Source organism: Heliconius melpomene, chromosome 10, assembly GCF_056956725.1.
Source record: "Heliconius melpomene rosina isolate 202511_hmr_F chromosome 10, ASM5695672v1, whole genome shotgun sequence".
Lineage (NCBI taxonomy): Eukaryota > Metazoa > Arthropoda > Insecta > Lepidoptera > Nymphalidae > Heliconius > Heliconius melpomene.
Window position 1 is genome coordinate 10,061,582 of NC_140398.1, and position 20,693 is coordinate 10,082,274.

At 32.3% G+C, this 20,693-nt stretch overlaps 1 protein-coding gene across 2 annotated transcripts in view; it reads right to left on the bottom strand.

Moving 5' to 3' along the window:
• Positions 1–20,693, bottom strand: part of stol (voltage-dependent calcium channel subunit stolid) — a 48,399-nt gene that overhangs the window by 7,539 nt on the left and 20,167 nt on the right. For both annotated transcript variants that reach the window (XM_085191447.1, XM_085191446.1), the window contains exons 4-17: positions 12,444–12,669; positions 8,428–8,559; positions 8,061–8,338; positions 3,386–3,499; positions 2,775–2,970; positions 2,407–2,543; positions 2,208–2,288; positions 2,047–2,127; positions 1,886–1,960; positions 1,786–1,800; positions 1,568–1,678; positions 1,210–1,423; positions 945–990; positions 491–663 (exon numbers count right to left, since the gene is read on the bottom strand). In XM_085191447.1, coding sequence (XP_085047573.1) covers positions 491–663; positions 945–990; positions 1,210–1,423; positions 1,568–1,678; positions 1,786–1,800; positions 1,886–1,960; positions 2,047–2,127; positions 2,208–2,288; positions 2,407–2,543; positions 2,775–2,970; positions 3,386–3,499; positions 8,061–8,338; positions 8,428–8,559; positions 12,444–12,669 — 1,879 coding nt within the window. The remainder of the gene's footprint in view (positions 1–490; positions 664–944; positions 991–1,209; positions 1,424–1,567; positions 1,679–1,785; positions 1,801–1,885; positions 1,961–2,046; positions 2,128–2,207; positions 2,289–2,406; positions 2,544–2,774; positions 2,971–3,385; positions 3,500–8,060; positions 8,339–8,427; positions 8,560–12,443; positions 12,670–20,693) is intronic.

Here is a 20,693-nt window from a genome sequence, read left to right on the forward strand (position 1 = left end):
AACAAAAAGATTATGAGGCTATCGTGATGCATTCAGGGCTAAAGGCTATATTATTATTTGTTTTTCTCCGCTGTGATAGACAAAACGCGGCACTGAGTTGAACAAACAACACTAGAAGTCTTTTAATAGTGGGCCAAAAATGGGGAACGGAGTATCTCAATATTAGATTCTCTCAACCTAACCTGCTCCTCGGGGAGAAGCGTGAGGCTGCTTCTTTTTTTGCTTTTTATGTGATAGGTATCTATTATTATATTTTAATTAAGCTTTATAATCATCCTAAATCGAAAAATTATTTATATATTTTTTTGCACAGTCACACAGGACGTTTCTAAAGAAAAAATCATCACTACTACGCAATAATTTAAATTTTTAACTAACTAATATAATTGCAATATCAAATTTAGAATATAAAATTTTCTCAAAATTAAATATTCAAAGATAAACATTATCAAATATAACTTTAACCATAACGATAACAAGTTCCACTTACAATAATACGAATCCCGGTCCTGTTTCTTATGAGCGTTGTGCAGAGTGAGGGCGCGCGGACGCAGCGACATCCACTTCCAGCCGGGACGGCCCGACCGCGTCAGGAAGTGCAGCAGTTGCTCCTCGGGCGAGTTGAACGTTTGGTCGGATGTCGACGAGTACTCGCAATATACCCTATTTAGTATGGGCCTTTGAGTTTTGTTAAAGAATATTGGCGATCAATATTGTATTGTGTTATACTTATGCTAGTTACCTATCTTTACAAAGTTTTTTCTTGTTTTAATTTAGATAGAAGTGTGGGTTTCAAGAGAGCTTATTAAGTAAAATTTATGAATGATTGACATTATTGTAAAGACCATTTCAAGTATTCATTTCATTTTCATTATTAAGCTATATCGTTATAAAGTCTAACATTTTTAGTTTTGTTGTCGTTTTATTTCTCATTATTATCTTACCAATCTGGATGAATTTTCCAATTTTCTCCTTTAAAATATTCCGTGACTGCATGTAAGAAACAAAAAATAATTAGGAAGAGCTAAATTACAAAAAAGTTACACACATAGTTTTAAATTTTCTTAAAAAAAAAAGAAAAAAAATGCTTTATTTACATTTTAAGCAAATTATAACAAGATTGAATTCATTATATTGTCAATATTCAATTAATTAAGGTCTGAGGTTTGAGGTCTTTTTGGTACCATAAAATAAAAAATAAAATCTCACCATTTATAGGGCTGTGCTTTATTTCCTGCTCCGCTTGCAGTTCGTACATGCCGTACCCGTCAGGCAGTACCGCGGCCAGGGAGTAAGGCGTGCCGTCCACTGGGCTATAGAAATAACGCTGTCGTCGGGTCGCAACGCGGCGCATCCCCTCATACTGAACTTTTACACCCATTTCCGTTTCGCCTTCACGCTGTTCTATCATGTCATGTCGTAGCTAAAAAATCATATATTTTTAAATAATATTGATCTTGAGCAAATTCGTGCAAATCTTGCAAATAAATTTATTGATGAGCACTAAAAAACATTTTTAAAATTATATTTGACGAATAATTTTGAATATTTAAAGTACAAAACTTACATCAAGAAGCAAAGAAGTAAGGTTGACTCGAGAATTCTCATCGGAATCTACAAGTAGTTCGACGTCGGTGACGTCAACGCTGGAGTAGAGAGGTCGTAGCGTTTCTGTGTACTGTAGCAAAAAATCCTTTCTTATATTTGTGTAAATTAAATAATCCCACTATTTTACATTAGAACTACGAAAACCTATTTATTAAATATTGATGTATAGTTCCTTACCTCCTCGTTTGTATGCTGAAATAAAAATAGTTTTAATTAATTTACAATGGTTTTTTTCATTAAATGTGTAAAATTTAATACATTAATTTTTTTATCTTACCAAAGGTCTTAAATCAGGATGGTACAAAACATGCCCGTTGTTATCCACCATAAATGAGTAACCGTTTACTCCAAGCTGTCAATAGAAATATATTTCAATATATATAATAGTATACATAATATTACAATTTAAAATTGAAGAAAATAAAAAATATAAAATACCTTATACGGTGGAACGAGCTTCTTTATTTGATTGACAGGAACATCAGTACCAACTACACCTAATAAATTGGCTTCTCTTTGCTGGAAACATGTTTTATTTTAATAATTTCATAATTGTATATTTTATTAAAAATGTTAAAGAACGGAAATTAAATACTTACAGTACGATTTCGCCTGTCGAAAATAGGAACTGTGACTGATGTCATCAGTTGACCCATTCCGTCATCGTCAAGGCTGCTACTCTGTTATTCAAGAAAATTTATATTTGTAAGTAAGAACTTCAATACATATTTATATAATATAGAAAGTTATGTATTTTTTATTGGTACTTGTATTTAAATTGTGTATTTGACTCCTTACCCTGCCGCCGACGTAGACGTGACTCCAGTGCACGGGGTGCATGGTCTGATACATAACCATCGGACGCGCCAGCACTTCCACAAAGTGCAGCACTTTGGATTTAATTTCTCCGTGATCATTTATTGTTACATGGAATCCTGTGAAATTATTAAATACGTAATTTATATACCCGCTGTAGGCAGAGAGAACCTATTGATAAGACATTGAGGTTTGAGCAAAGATATGAAAAGATTAAAAGATAATAATTCAATTCTTCGAGGCGGAATCGAACCCACAACCATCGCGTTTCAGTCACACCCTTGTGCCTGGGCCGCGACGGGCTCGATTTTTTTAATTTTGTAAATATAATAGTATGTGATTATAAGGACCTTTATTGGTGCAAGCCATTTCTTTCAAATTTTGTCCTGAAGCTGCGTCACCACCAACTCTGTATGTGAATATACGAACAGGCATATGAGGCCAGTTCCATGTACGGAATACGGCCTTCACTCCACCCGAGCCACCTCCAGCTCCAACAACGGCGATTGCCTGGTTACATTGACAACCTAGCCCCGTTCGATTGTACTGTTAAATAATACAGAACGTTATAAAATTAATAATATTGTTGGCCACCGATGGCTTGGACCCTTGTCCCGCCCTCGGAAGAGTGTTTTTTTTTTTTTATATTTTTAAATGTATCTTTTTTATAATAATTTATATTTAAAAATGTAAAATTGATTAACTAATTTAATAAAAGTATATTCTGTTGTTAATTATCAAATATTAAATAATAATATAAATATTTCATTATTTACTAGTTTTAATATAAAAAGAAACATATGTACATGTTACTTTCAAATTCTTTCAAGAACCAAAACTTATAGACTTACACTGCTATAAACTATACTAAAATTGATATGATATTTCTATTCTTAGAAACTACAAAGGCGGACAGGTCAACATTGTAACTAGCCACGCTATGTATAAGCAATTCTCTTACCCTATGGAGTATCTCAAAGGCCGTGGTGAGAGCGCCGGTCAGATTGGCCGCGCCGCCGGACGCCTCCGCGGCCCACACTTCGCTTTTCAACTCTCGTATTGTTTCAGGTACCGCCTGTAAACATGTGCATTCGCTAAAATATCTTTCAAGCCCAGTGAATACTTAAAAGGTCTTTTATGTAAGCAGCTGTGATGAGTTTGGAGAGGTGTTCTTGTGTATATTTTAGACTTTTTTACCATTAAAAATATATAGGTAATCATAATATATAAGAAATTTTACGTGTTTATTTAAATGTTATTAGAAGTAGATCATTGTGTTATTTAAAGCGATGAATATTTTAGTACGTCAGTGTATTTTGTACCTAAGTAGCTGCAAAATAGTAAAGAATTTTGTTTAAAATCAAATTATTGTATATCCGAGATATAATATACACATATTTGGGAAGTGCTCGTTATTGTATGTTTAGTAGAGACGGAAGATAAAAGATGGATGTAAATAAGCGTATTGCTACTGGTTGTGGCCGTCTTATAGAACTAATAACAAAACTAATAAATCCTAACAAAAAACCGCGAAATAAAAATAAAATAATAAAAAATACAAAACATCGCAAATATAAAAATATAAATACAAAATTAACACTAAAAATAATAAAAACAAAATTTCAATCACTCAAATCTTTTCAAGAATTTCTGCAAGATTTAAATATTTCCAGGCTGTAAATCCTTCAATTTTGCTAATAATTTATGTTTACTTCATGTATGTATCAATAATAAAATTATTTCAATGGCGTAATTGTCCAGTATTACTTTTGATCACTTTACACTATTTTTTAGAAAATTATTTATTATATATTTTTAGAAAATTAAGAATTTATTAATAAATTTTAAATATTATAACTATTATGATAATTAAAGTATTTGCTTTTATATCACGTAAATAGCATCCATTATTGTTATATATATACGAGAATGAGCAACAGTAAAGTATTCCACGAACTAGAGAGGTTTATAATAGTTGAGAGCTAGTCACTTCCCACTGCCTTGTAAACCTTGAGAGGGTCAAGGATTTATGTCACGATTCCATTTAGATGTGTGGTAGTGGGAGTGGTCACAGCTTTTCAAACTGTGCTGTCAGTCCAGTACTCGCTGACAGTATTTTGAAATATATTTTATATTAGTTTTGGTGATCTTAAATATTTTTTAAATATAGAATAAACAATGTCATCACTGATTTGTATATTTACTTCACCCAAAACAAAATTAAAAAAATCATATTTACTTATGTGTATAATATTATAACTTGTTTAACCTGCTTATGTTTATGAATATGCACATAGAAATCGATATATTAAAATTAATATTTTATGCTCAAATTGCCTATTATATTTTTTTTATTTGTCAGCAAGCGAAAAACGGATTGTGTACCATTAATACAACATATATGAAATAATTTTTATTTATAATTAAAATACATGTATCAAAAGTTAATTTTGTAACTTTACAACAATTAAAATATAAAAGCACTAGGGCAGATCACACTCAAACTTCTGTTTTTTAAATCATCAGATTGCGAAATTATATCTTCAACTTCTTTAAAATTAGGCACAAATGGCACTCTAACTAACATCGTTGCTGTATTTGGTTCCTCGGGAGTGTATGGTATGAATGGAGAATTTTGCGTTTCATACTGTAAATGATATTTCTCATTTATATACCGAATTACAACGTGAAAATTATGTTTTCCTCTGCATTCACATTTATTCTTGAGAGCTCTCGTTACTTCTTCACTCTTTAAAACAATTATTGTTGGGAATTCACTGAACGACCCCAGTGGCTCACCAAGCCATTTGGATCAAGGAATCATCAAAGGAGTTGTTTCATTTCCACATATGCAATTTGTGTTTGTATAGCTTATTTCATAAGTGTTGCAAAACGGCAAGAACTCTATTTCCGGAAAGGACACTATTGGAATCCATTGCCCGAGTATATTTTCAATATTAAGTATAGAAAGTACCGGAGATATTGATACGAAAAATAATACTATAATATTAAACATATTGTTCTCGGAAATATGATACACACGTTATGCTGGTCTTATCGCGTGGCACTGAGTAAAGATGTCCTTTAAGTTGATAAGTTGTTTGTAATGTTGATTATGAATTCTTGTTTAGGAATTGTATTACTTAATTAGTTTATATAATATTTATATATTGATAAAAAGTAATACTTTAACTTTTTTTTGCTTAATGCTTTTGTCCTTTTTTAGTGTTAAAATTCCGTTCGTAATAATCTATTCTAAATAAATTATATTTATAAACATATATAAAGTTAATGTAAATAATAAAGTAAATATCAGTAGAGCTAAAGGAACTTATATAATCTATATATATAAAAGGACTTGTCCTCACTGACTGAGGTAAGACGCACGCACAGCCGTAACCGCTGTGCATAGAAACGTGAAATTTGGACAGATGTTTACTTTCCTAATCTGGACATCCACTAAGAAGGGATTTTGAAAAATTTTAACCCTAAAGGGGCGAAATAAGGGTTGAAAGTTTGTATGTAAAAAAAATTAAATCGGCACCGATTTTTATAAAATTTAAAATTTACATTTTTAAAAGTATTTAATTGAACACGTATTTATATATTATACATAGTTTTCTAGAATTCTCTCCCTAAGGGTGCAAATATAGGTTTGAAAGTTTGTATGGAAAAATCTTTAAAACGCCACCGATTATTATAAAATTTGAAATTTAGACTCATAAAAATATTTAATTTAACATGTGTTTCATGGTTTTTTAGAATTGACCCCCTAAGGGTGCAAATAAGGGATTGAAAGTTTGTATGGAATAATCTTTAAATCGCCACCGATTTTTATAAAATTAGAAATTTAGACTCTTAAAAATATTTCATTGAACACATGTTTCATGGTTTAATAGAATTCACCCCTAAGTACGCAAGCGAAGCTGCGCGCGTCCGCTAGTATTCCATAATTCCAGTTGGGTGATTTCAATCTCGCGACTAGTCAAACTTGTCATTTGGAATATCGTATGTGCAAGTCGCAAGTCAGGCGAAGTTACAAACTCGGCCGATAAGGTCTCACCTCGCCTGTCACGGGTGTTCAAGCCACAGTCTACTCTTCTACGAAGCACAGATATAATCTTAAAACTTCTTATACAGTAAATGGCTAAAAACATATAGGGAAGTCAAAATAAATGAGCAAAATTTCATGTTTATTATACTGTATTCAAATATATTTTTGTTTATTTTTTTTGTCTATTTTTAAAATAAATACATACATATGTTTAACTGTGTGTATACATACAGGTGATAGAATTTTTAAAACAAGTTCTCAGGTACGTTCATGCATAGGTGCTTCACACATAAATTAAACCGTCACAATACGAATTTTAGTATAAATTTTAAAATTAATATTTTTTTGTCTTTTCTATAGCAAGCTTAAAGTTAACTTTAAAAGCATACATCAAAATTGTCAAAGAGCGTTGAACGTAAACTTCTCACTTAACTAGAGCCTGTAGAGCCCAGCAACTTGAAATTCCACCAATAAGGTGCGTGAAGAGGCTGAACAAATGATAAATTTCATGAGATGTTTCGCAGCTACGTGCTACGCTCCAAGGGCGTACTTTTGTATTCATAAAACGTTTCCTATTGAAATATCCACTTAGTTACCGTTATAAATTATTATTAAGAGAATTTTTTATATCTCAAATATTTAATAATGTTGATAATCATTATTTGGTTTTAGAGATATGTACATTCAAATATTAACTTAGTGTTTGTAAATATTTTTTTAAAGAATTAATGTCAACTTGAATATAGTATCACATTTTGTAAAACGCTTGACATAAATAATGATGTTCAAGCTTACGTTTTATAAATAGACGAATGAAAACCAACGAATCATTTAGGTTAAGCTCCGGATTTTACTAACAACGAATATTCCATCTCGCTCGCACGTGCCACCAAATATTACGTAAGACAGAGGAGACCTACGGCAAAGCCTTCGTTTGAGGTAGCAAAGTTACGGAATTACATTATTTGTGTCCCGTTTTTAATGGATCTCTGCATTAAACGCGTTCGGTAGAATCCATTAGGACGCGTACACACCGAGCAGATGTGTATCGGGGGAAACACGCGATACGTGGATTTACTTATAATTGACCAAAACTAGACTTACTCGTTGAAATCGTTGTCCTTGACTTGTATTATAATGGACTCTAACAATACAAGTCTATTTACATTCAATAATAATATTCACAATAAAACTTCTAACACATTTTCTTCAATAACGTGTATTTAAAAATGCTTTAATAAATCTATAGAGAATCGAGATCGTGATCAAAGGTTCCTTTAGCGTACCGTGAATAAACATCCTTTCTATTGAAGAATTCCACATATATGTAAATTACGCTTGTTATATCCGACAGAGCTACGTAAGCAGATTGGTAGAGTCAGCGTATTTTGCGCGCACCGTCTCTTTGTGTAGCGCTAATAATTTCAAATTAAAATAACATTTTATGGAAATTTATGGAACGTTGTAGGGCGTTGTCTTACAGACTCAAAAAAAGTAATTTAATTATAGTACAGATAGTGTTTAGAAAATAATGTATGTATGTGTATGTAAATTGAAATTGAAGCAATTAAAATATTTTCACCTGAGCTAATATTTTCGTGTAGCATTGATGGAGTTCAGATACTGTGTCGCTGTATCTGTACACGTTAACGAAGTCATTTGGGCCGAGAGTGTCAAGTAGGGCAGACACTGTCGCCTTCGCGAGACGACGGTACGAGGAGCCGAGGTCGTCGGAGTCGTCTAATAGGATCACGAGGTCTTTCGGAGACGTTGCCGCTTCGACGAACCAGTTTGACGACCTGAAGTCGTAGAAGTCGCGGGCGTGGTGTGAATATCCGTCTTCAGGAGGCCATGACATAGCTAAATAAAAATTGGACAAGTGTTTTTGTTATACAACAATATGTGTGGCTTATTAACTGTAATTACTATATATATTTCAGCATACTCACCTGGGTACCGTCGCATGAAGCCCGAAGAGGAGGCGTAGTACTGCCAGGACAGCGTGGGATCGATTTCATAGTTATTCACGAACAAGGGATCCAAATGTTCCGACCATGATATTTGGTTTTGAACCTCATTATCTTTGGAAAGAAATATATAATTATAGAAAATTACAATATATTATGTAAAATAATTTACTAGAAAGAGTCATAATTCTTCAATTAAATCATGCTCTTAATATTTTTTTTGTTGTTAATTTATTTTTATTTATTAAAATGCGGGTATAAAAGTATACAATTTACTCTGTGGTAATATATTATTTTTAGAAACCATGTAAGCCTTGTCTAAAAAAGTAATCAGTATCAACAAAGGTAAACGTTTGATCTGTTACATGTTCTATTAGTATAAAAAATATTTATTTGTTATTCTAGCGTGTATCAACTATCACTACATTGACCTACTTTTGAAAAAGCTTTTATTTACGTTTTATGTAAAATAGCACTTTCATATTGAATATCGTAAATACATTAGCATTTATAAAATATTTATTTAAGTATCGTCTATTTTATTTCATATTTATTTTTATGGGCTGCTTTTTGCTTATTTATAATATTATTAGTAAAAACCTTAAATTCAATTCATAATAATAAGTTTTTTAATTCACATGAATTCAATTTTCGAAGGATTTTCTTGAAAGACAGCAAAAGTTACTTTTTACTTTTTGCTAGTGGTTGAAAGAAATTCCTCTGTTATTAAAATAATTAGTGTTTTTTGAAGAAAAAACTTTAGTGGTACTTGTACGGCGTGTCGCTGTGAAAGTATCTCCGAACTGACGAGCTATTTAGTAAATATAAGTATTTTATAAAATCGAATTTACTCATTGATTCCTTTTAAGAAAAGTTTCTACTACCAGCTCAAATTCAATGTAGGTTAATTGAGTTCTGCCGGCTAAAAGCTTTGATGTAGAGCTCACTGTAATAGCTCATAGCCGCAGTGCTGAGTGCCTATTATCCTCGTATATTCAGTTTTGATATAGTTTCATTTAGTTTTCATGTTTTATTTAGATTTTAAATAAAATATACCAGTGCCAGAATATTTTTATGAAATAACAAAAAATAGCTCATTTCTTGATTTTATAGGATACCTACTTAAGAATTAATTCAGAAATCGTTGTCAGATATTAGAACAAACCCAAGGGTTCAATGTAATCCATTACAAGTACTTAAGTTAGTACAAGTACTTAATCCATTAAAAGTAATAAAATATTAAATTTAAGTTTTGCTTAGATCTAAATAAACCAACGTATCTGTTAGGTTATTTATCAATTTCAAAACATATTGCTATTATCAAAACAAATGCATATACAACCTCCTCTTTAAATATAGTGTTTAAAAAATATGTATAAAACATATTTTATGTTACCATACATTCGTCCATATTAGTAACTACTAGTATCGATTGAGTAAATTAAAGCCAGTGATTGTATCAGTTGGTATAGTAGTAAATGTTGTAGAGTAAAAATAGGCGAGTTCATTTGTTAATAAATCATTCCACCACCACCGTCCCCCACATCCACCCCTCACTTGTCAACAATATGTCGTTTTATTTAAGGGCGCAAGCAGTGTCATGCTGTCACACAACGTTACTAAAGCAACTGGTGATATCCTATATCTTATAAAACAAAGTCGCTTTTCGTGTCTGTCTGTTGTTTCTAACTCTTCTTCTTCTAAACCACCCAACGGATTTTGATGCGGTCTTCAACATTAAGTCGAGTGTTTTTCGTAGAAGGTTTATATATAGTTTATTATTTGTACATTCTTATGTAAATTAACATAAATACGATAAATGTGTATAAAGTCCTACCTGTTGAGACACTTTCGCGCATGCGCTGCTCTAATGGTAAGTACTACATGAAAAAAATGTACTGGAGTATTGTTCCTCTTAATAAGATCTACAAAAAAGTCCGCGAGAGCATATTTTTATCTTTTAAGGATAACGTGTAGTGATCATATTTCTGTCTAAAAATAGTAATTTCAATATATTTTTTATTGTGAGGGATATTTTTCCATAATGGTATTAATCCTTATCCTTTAAAATACTTTATTAATTTTCTACGTTAAACGAAGATAAAATTTGCTTTTGACACTATTTCGAAATTGCGAATAGTTTTAGAGAAAAACGCATTTAATTGTTGACACATCACGCCGTTGACTCATCAGCTGTGCCGACTTAAGTTTTACTTATCCCTTACTCTCAGCATATAAATAAGTATATTAGTTACGTTGGCAATTTAATGTAGATCAAAACTGTCTTTTACTGTTTTTTCATTTTAATAAGTACTTTAGAAGTTGTTACAATATCAAAACATCCTTGCTGCGAAACGCGCCCCGCGACGTTTTGCTTATACAAGCGCGTCATGAGCAGTCATCGGTGGTTCCGTGGTAGAATGCTCGCCTGCCACGCGGGCGGCCCGGGTTCGATTCCCGGCATTCTATTTAATTTTCCTCACGTAGTGCTTGCTTTTCATCAGGGACAGAATATCCTCTTCAGCATTAACCACAAGCAAAAAAAAACCCGCCTGCCTTTATAGCAATGAAGATTTAGATGCGTTTGCACGTATTGGATAATTGGAGTTGAATGTATTATTTCAGCGCGATATATTTTTTGTAGTAGTTATTAGTAGGTAATTATAATTTCTTCCGTTTAAAAATAGTCATTTAAATATATTTTAATAAGTACTTGAAAAGATTAGTAGCACAGATTTAAAATTACGATACCTACTTAAAAATCCTTGCCGAGTAAAACAATTGGAAAATCCTTATTGGAACTACGAAAATGCGGGTTGCATTAGAGTTTAATTAATTTTCACATTATCTTAAGTGCTTTGCAAACATACATTATATGAATAATCCAGTAGTAAAAGCGGGCGAAGCCGCAAGAGGGTCGCTAGTTAAAAATAAATGTATTTACAGGATTTTGTATGGACTTGCATAAGGATTAAAAAATATTTATAATATACTAGCGGCCCGCTCGCGGTTTCACCTGCGTGAACTATGTTATTATTAATTTCTGTCTCCATGACTACGTCCTAGTGACGTCTATGCAAAATTTGAGACTTTTTAGTAACGAAGTTTCATACATTTGTAGTAACGAAGTTTCATACAAACTTTCGACCCCAAAAACAACCCCTTAGAAATCGAATATTGCAAATTCCCGTCTTAGCGAGCACCTACGACCTATTAGTAACTCCTATGCAAAATTTGAGATCCCTAGCACTTGTAGTTTCTGAGATTTCGTGACGAGTGAGTGACCTTTCGATTTTATATATATAGATAAAAACTAGTCTTGTGTCCTCCTGGTTTAGTTCAAATAACAATCTGAGATTTATGCTGCTTATTCGTTGTGCGTTGTTGGCTTATGCCTATATACTTCATTTATGCCCAATTTAGTATTATTCATATTTTATTGTTTTACTTATTCATTCATGAAAAAGGTGCGAGGTTTACAAAAATGCTTGAAAATTATATTCATTAATGGTTATGCTTATGACAGTAAATAATTTATCAAAATTATCAATGGTAATTACTTGTTTATATACAAAGGATACGTAGTTATAAAACAAACACCAGAACTGCGGTTTCATCGTGTTCGGGAGACTATAATTTAATCATAATACAAATTTATGCTTTAAAAGCCTAAATTAGATAGTCTTTTATACTTATTTGCACTAATTTAAGATCTATTCACTGAAGCAGCCGGACGTCATTTAAAGATGCCATTTAGGTTTGCCAATGCTGGCGCTAATTGGGCTGGCACTGCAGTTATTATAGGCGAGCGATTCTTTAACCATAAGCTTCTTCATAAGATCATCTATATGATAATATTTCTTTAGTCTACTATGAATATCTCGTAGAAAACAATGGAACATAATTTGTAGAAGATATTGTTTAGATTTTATTTTAACATAAGTCTTTAAAGAATTCCTAGTATATTTTCGGAAACAGTAAAACAGTTAATATCTTACCATCTGTATTTATATATGGCGGCATAAGGACGGCACTATAACTGGTGTTCACAGCAATGTGGTCGAAGTGTCTACTTGGTGAGAGCAAGAGTCTACGGGCTCTAGCTGCTAACGTGCCATCGTCCGCGTGGACGTTCAGCCATCGAGCATCGTAGTATGCGCCGGGGGATGCGTCGGTATTGCTCCCTGCTGACAGTGCGGCGGCTTCTGCTGAATCCATTATTCGCTGCGAAATTAATTAAAAATTACTATTTATCTATGTTAAAAGACTTAAAGTAAGCATTAGTATAACATTAGAAAAATAACAAATATTTTGAGAATAAAATTATAAAATAAGTTAATTATACAAAGGCCGTGGTGAAGGGGCACAAAGTATGACTGTACACGCGACTTGTGGGTTCGATCCCCACTTGAGGAAATGAAATATTTAAATTTTTATTTTCATTTTTTCGCTCTAGTGTCGAGGTACAGCGCGGCGTTGAGTTCCGCATCTCAACACACAATGCCTCCAGAATTCAGCGGAAATTGGAGAACGGAGTATCTTACTAGGTACCCTCTGCCCACCCTGGTGTGTGCGGGATACAGCGTGAAGCTGATACATTTGTTTTGTCTTAATAGCATTGAAAACTTATTTTTTTTATTTCGCAAACTAAATATAACAAATTGTTTAAGAACTAAAAAGCGAATTTCCAATTATTGCAAACCCACATTTATGAAATTACTTAGTTTATCAACCTGTTGTAATAAGAAGGTACAAATTTTATTTGGCTGTTTTTAGTTCTACCCGTTAGAGTGAAATGCAATCACGCGATGAAACTTTTAAATTCACGCTTTCTAAACTATATAGTATAAAGAAAACACTATTGCATGTATTAAGCTACACGCTGTGTCCCGGGTAGGCAGAGGCAGTAGTCATTCATTCAATATTTCATTGCTCCGAGTGGGAATCGAACCAGTAATCGTCGCCTTTACAGCCGCACGCTTGTGCTATAAAATTGTTCTTAATAGTATTCAATAAGAAAAAACGAAACGAAAGAAAAGAGAAACAAAGTATCTATGTATAATTCTTGTAGAATTTTGAAATATGATAGCAACATAAAGATGTAATTACGGTTCACAGTTCCTCAAAGACGCTCTGATACATAAAAATGCAATTATGTTCTTCACTCAACTTTCTTCTGAATTCTTGTAACTAAATTCCTTACCATAAAAAGATAAAAAGTAAGTAATTTTCTCTGCGCACACTTAAAAGAAACTTGTCTGAAACACTATTGCTCCTTCAAAGGAAAAAATCACACAGTGACAGAAACACTTTAATATTATTTTTATCTTTTTTGTATTCGTTCCTTGTTTCGTTTGAAATTCTATAGTTTTGCCGTAGCGTTTTTGGCAAAAAGTATGATTATAATATTTTTATAGTAAAACGTTATAGTCCATTTGAACTATGTTGTCAAAATAACAATGTGTATTTTTAGTGTACAAAGCAAGTCAAAGTTAAGAATAAGCCTTTTATGGATCAATTATTTTTATTTTATAAATAATCGCTGATCGTCTATGCCGTTATAGATATCAGAACACCGACGGAGATTTAGATATTGTATAGTTTAGATGTAGCAAGATATATTTGTAGTATATTCGTAGCACATATTTAGTATCTAAAATTACGTGTATGAAATATGATAAATCTAGTAGATATGGTTTTCCTAATTTAATTTCAAAGCATTATAACTCTATGTTTTTTGAATGTTCATGCCAGCAAGGATGAGTGTTTACAGCCGTAAAATTAAGGTGTTGCCAATACGTATAATGAGGTAAATGCTAATGCTACTTTCACATTCTTTGAGATAGCAGTAAAACGTATTTAGTTAATTTGCTGAATGTTTCTGAAAACTGTTTATAAATGAAAGTTTTAGTTGTGAGGGAATAGTCCCGTCGGGGAACAAGCTCCAAGTAGAAGCGAAGTAATTAAAACTTGCACCCGTCCGCCCTTATAGCGTTTGTCGAGCTGGACGCCCTCTTACTCACACTTTTATACTATTAAAAATCCGGTTAAGATCTGAGACAGGATTGTTATAGTCTGAATAACTTTCGCTAGAGAGTGAAATTTAATTTGAATTCTTTTAAATATTATAATAATTGTTATGGGGGAAATAATCTTAATGTACAATTGGAAATAAGTATTCATATAAATATTCCTAACTTCAATGATTATATCGAATTTCATTTTTGGGAAGTATTGAACAGAAAAACCTCCAGCACCTCAAATATTTGAATCTAGTCATTAAGGGAGGATGAGGAGGCTCCGTATTCCTGAAACAATACTTAGTGCTCTATAAATGCGGAATTCCTTTATTTTGTTTCAGCTACAGTTTCATTAAGTGCGAAATGTTGGCGTCGTTTTTTCTTGGCGACGCCCGCAGCACAATCCCCCGATTTTTCAACTTTATTGTCGAGCTAAGTTCTAGGCGCTTTGGCTCGGGCCTTGTTCGCAACTTATTATGATACCGCCTATTCGTACTTCTACGCCGCTACTTCCTTCCTCGTAAATACGTATACCGACTCTCTTTATATACCAATAGCAATATGTCATTACTATCTGGGAATTACTTTCGTTTTAAATTATTTTTAAAGTAAAATCAGTTTATTATTTCAATAAGAATTAAGGCTTTTCATTTATTTTTGTAATTATGTACGACGATTTAAATATAGTCGTAATACGTTTTGAATGATTAATTATTTATGAATAGCCTACGAATGCTTCATTTCACGAATAAATACACACGAAACGATAGTCGGAAAGAGATTATTAGTAGAGAATTTAATTTAATTGAGTCTGAAGTAATAAATTATATTAAAATGCTTATTGCTTATATTATGTTTAATTTTAATCTTGTGGTTATCCTTATTTGCCTGTAGGAAATTCCTTTTCTTTAGATCCCTTTGTACTTATATAGTAACATTCGGATACAAATTTATATTCCGTTGGAACTGGAAAAATATGTTAATGCAAGAGAGAGGTTTTGCGGATTTATTGAAAGCCAGTTCCATAATTTGTCTAATATTTTATACAGACTTAATCATAAAATACATCATTATTAGTAGTTTAGTATACTTTTGGCATAATATTAAATTATTCCACTCTTGAAATAATTTAATATTATGCTAAATGGATAAATAATGGATAAATGAAAATCTTTACGGATTTTGAAAGCATGTCGTGTAATGAGATTACAAGGCGTTGCGAGTGGCGCAACGGCGACAGACCGCCACCGCCACCGCACGCTCGTCTGTGCAGACATATTGCATTATGTCAGCCCTCAGCCCTCCGCCCTCCGCCTCCGCCACCGCTACGACTTCGTATAAACACTTTCGAGCTCTCTAAACACTTAGCTAATTTAGCTTCAGCAGAGACTCTCGACTCACTTCGCGCAGGTTCATGTTTGTAAAACGCTAGAAGGTCTTTTCAAATGACACACTTGACTAGAAGCGGTAATCTCCTGAAAATGTATTTTTTTGAATTCAGCAAAGCTTCGAGTATAGGCTAGTTAGTTAGCTTTTCAATATCAATACACCTATCATATGGTTGCTTAATATATTTTGTGTTCTTCTTTGCCTGGCAGGGTCGCCTTGAGTGTGACGTCGAATGGGTTGCTATATAATGTGTGTTACTTAATAAAACGACTGTCTTGTTCCAAGGTCCGTTTATTACTCCATATTAATTATGTTTAGCCTTACAATATATAAGATACCGGAAAGACAGCACACACATACGCTTTAGATAGGGCTTAAATATTAGTGAATTTCTTGCTAAAACTTATTTTGTTAAGGGTAATTATATTCTAGTGAAAAACTCCACTCTTTCATTTCAGACAGACATTCCATTTATTATAGTAGCTCCCGGACAAGTAAGGCGTGTCTTTATAATTACTTTAAACCAAGCACTTAAAACCTCTCTGAAAATTTAAGTACTGTAGCAACATTCCAGTTTCGTGGAACACTTTATATTACCACTATATATTTATTATTTTATATTAATAAAATGGTAGGAAACAATATTGAATTATATTTTTAAAGAGCTGTATCACTTATTTTTTACAAAATAAATATTTCATGATAACTTACGCAAACTTGCTTGTTGTTGTAACTTGTACTTGTTCTATTCCGATTAAGATAATCTTATTTGCAGTTAATTTGCTTACTAATTCACAATATACCTATCCTCTATTTTCCTACTTTTGTTATTTCTAATCAATAGATCATCTAACTTTAGTTCGAACGTCATCAACACAATCAATTGTAATTTATTGCTTCAAATCAAATTAAATCAGGTTCACGCTGTACCTGGCATACGGCAAGATAGGCAGAGAGAATCTAGTGTTAAGACACTCCGTTCCCCATTTTTCACCGGATTTTTCAAAGCATTGCGTGTTGAGTAGCAGAAACAAAAGCCACACTTTGGTCTGACTCCAGAGCGAAAAAATGAAAATATATATTTAAATATTTAATTTCTTCGATTGGGAATCGAACCTACAACCTGCGTTCACAATCACGCTCGTGTGCCCCTGCGTATTATATAATATTTTGATTAATATATAAAACCTTTAACCTTTTTTAACTCCATACACTACGCAATCAACATAAAACTTCAACCAGTGTATTTATGGTGTAGTACATGGTCGTATGTTGCGAGCCGCGGCTCTGTCGTCTGCAGCTCGTAATAGGAATCGTATTAGTGGAATAGTGCCAGCGGTTAGTGAGTGCACTTTGTTGCATTGTGGCGTGTGTCGAAAACTTTTATCGTATCAATATTGAATTGTCAATTTTTGTACTTGGATTGGTGGTTTCTTTTTTCTGTTTTCATCATGTAACACAGATAGCAAAAGATTTTTGTTTTCTTGAATATATAAACGAATAATCAAAAAAAACCCTCGAGCAAAACTTTAAACGTAAACAAACAACTAGAAAAGTAAGAAAAGTAAGTAGTAAGATCGTGGCTAAGAACACTCTCAATTAAATTACCTTTCGAACAAAAAAACTTAATCAAAATTCGTTCAGTCAATTTGGGAGCTACGATGCCACAGACAGACGTTAAACTTATATCAATCCTCAGATTTTCGACGGAGGTTAATAATAAAAGCTGGCTGTAGATTTTTCTTCTAAATTTCAACTTTTTTCGACTGCTACGACATGAGATTTTAGTTGGAAAATATTAAAAGGTTTTTGTATGCAACGTCCATTAGAATCTTATTAAATTCCACTGTGTAATATAAATATTATCCTACTTTTATATTTTTGTAAAAATATTATTAGTGGAATGGTGCCAGCGATTGCTTCGAAGTCATTGTTGCGTGCATTCAGTGCTGCCGCTGGCTTTGCAATGGGAACAATTGTAATCCGCTCTCAGCAGATCATATAACTACGTCTTAAAATATAAAATACTCTATAGGCAGTATAGGCTATGTTAGTTATATTATTAATACGTTAGTTATATTTTATTTAAAAGAGAAGACAGAGAGAATCCAGTTTTGCTCATATTCTGTTATTCGTAACAATTACAATAAAAATCCACTAATGTGTTGTTATTTGGTTGTCAGTACTAAAATTTACAGCAATTTTAATAGTTTCATTATTAAAAAATACTTAAAATGTAATATATTTTGCATTCCACTGTCTACTGAAGGGACATTTATTAATAAAGTATATTAAATGTATATAGTTTCTAGTTTTAATAGAAAAAAATCTTTTAATAATATCAGCGGAATGGCACCAGCCATGAGTTTCAAGTCATTGTTGCGTTCTAGCTTTGCAACGTGAACGATATAATCCTTACGTCAGATTCAATAAATCTATAAATCTGTCTGCCCCGTTTTGGTTGGAAATATACAGAGTTATCAAGCAATTGAAGTTTTTATTACATAATTGTAACTAAACGATTGTTTAATTCAAATTGAGAAATTGAGAAACTTCATTTTTTTAGGCGTCCTCTTAAAGAATTAAACAAAGCAAATGAAAAATGAACTAAAACATATAACTACTACAAGGAATAATATACAATAAGCCTATAATTTAATCTTCTACAATAATAATAACTATTTACATTCATCAGTGGAGTTAATCTACAAAATCAACAAAGAAAATCAAATGACCATCGATTGACAATACTGAAAAATTTTAAAAAATAGACAATTTTTAATATAAAATGTATGGAGCTAACTTTGTAAGGGTCAATGTAATCCGACAATCAGGTCGTCAACCCGCACTCTATATTTACGCGGTCTACGATGCTACACAGCTACGAGGTTTTAATAATAATAGTTATGTTTAATAATGTATTTTTTTTTATAATAATTTATTTTTAAAAATGTAAAATTGATTCGCTAATTTAATAAAAGTATATGCTGTGTATAGTTATAATAAATAGCTTACGAAAGTAAAAAACATATATTTAATATTTTTATGAAAAATTAAATAAGTGAAGCGTATAAAGATTTATTAATATTACTTTTTACTCATCTTACATTTTATATTTTTGACAAAATCTTGCTATAAAGACAATAAAAAACGAAATGTGAAATATATGTATAAAATAATACTTAGTTTCATATAAATGTTTAAAAACAAATACAAAACTAGTTTCAAACTATTAAAAGGAGAAACCGCGTGAAAATCTACAGAAGAATGCGTGTTACTTAAGCTATACTGCAGGCTCTTCGGAATATTGAGTAAGTGGCCTGCGGGGCTCAGTGCGGGAGCGAGGGAGATGGCAGACCGTCTCAAGACTGCGAATCAATAAAGTCCACTCGTATAAGTCGGGTGCACTGGATATGGGTCACGGTGCACCCGCGAGATGGTATTTAATAACTTCTTACGCCTTACAGCCGTCTCTACATCCTTCCCCCTGATGCTTACACGAGGTATTCTAACGCTCTACGTTTGTAAATGTCTTGTCATAAACCTTGGAATGGCATCCAATAGCTTTACTGTTGCATACAAATTGATTATGTGAATGTTTGTGGAGAGCCAGCGCTGGAATGTTGGTCTAAGATTATTTTCGAAGGAAACTATTTGAATATACTATAAACCGTCTATATATTTATACACGTTATAAATAATTTGTATACTTGAATTGTATTGTGTTTTTTTTACTTTTGATGAGATTTGTGTTTCAATTCAAAAATGTCATTAATTTAAATGAAAGCCGGAATTTACTTTTACAGCATAACTTTTTAATAATGTTAAAAAATTTTATGAGAAAATAATAATTCTAGTTAACGTTCAAACACGTTTAATTACTTACACTTAAAAAAATTGTATCCGTGCCTCTAAGTTAACTTACTCGTATTCAAGTTGGACGTGTTTTCTACGACGCGCACATTTAAATACTGCTACTTTTAAGATATGTGTTGAAAATTGCAATAGCTTGCTAGAAAGAAACATACAAAAAACATACTTTCTTAAAAATTGGTATATTCGTCTTAAAGTCGTAGAATAACGCATTTACGTTTTCACGCATAATAATAATCAATATTAAACCTACATATAACTTATATTGGTAAAATAGAAATGTACATTTTTAATATGTTCGGTTATCCGTTTCATCAAAAATGTATTCACCGCAATCATTTACAACGTAACACTGTTTTAATTATTTCGTAATTGTGGTAATTATACTATAGTTGACTACTGTTCATGAAAGAAATAATGTTTGAAAAATAACTCCTAAATATTTTTCGACAGTGGCTTACCATTTGTTAAAAAAATGTTTGTACACAGACACAAAAAAAATACCATTTAAAGTTTGTGTTATTATTATCAGAAAGATTTCGAGATGCTAATTTCATGTTATGAATATTTTTAATGTGAATAAATATTTGCATAGTCGATACAATAATTGAGACCATTCAGAGATATACATATGCAATTTAGCAATGCACTAGTATTAATATTTTAATAATAGATATTGTCAAGAATAGGCAGTACTATTATTAACATACGTACGTTCGTGTCAGGTCTGTCCGCCACGAAACGACGTATTAGTGAGACATATGTCAGGGCTTTCTTGTCAGTACCAAATGCTTAGCAATTTGCAGATGGCGGCGTTAAGGTCGGGAAACAGCGTACTCGTAGCACCGCCCCCTGCACCTTGCACCGTATGGCATTTCTTAGGAATTTGGCGACGCATCTTGATAACATATTTGCTTGTACAAGATTTCAAGAACGCGACACTTGCTTTGGTAAACAGATGCCTGA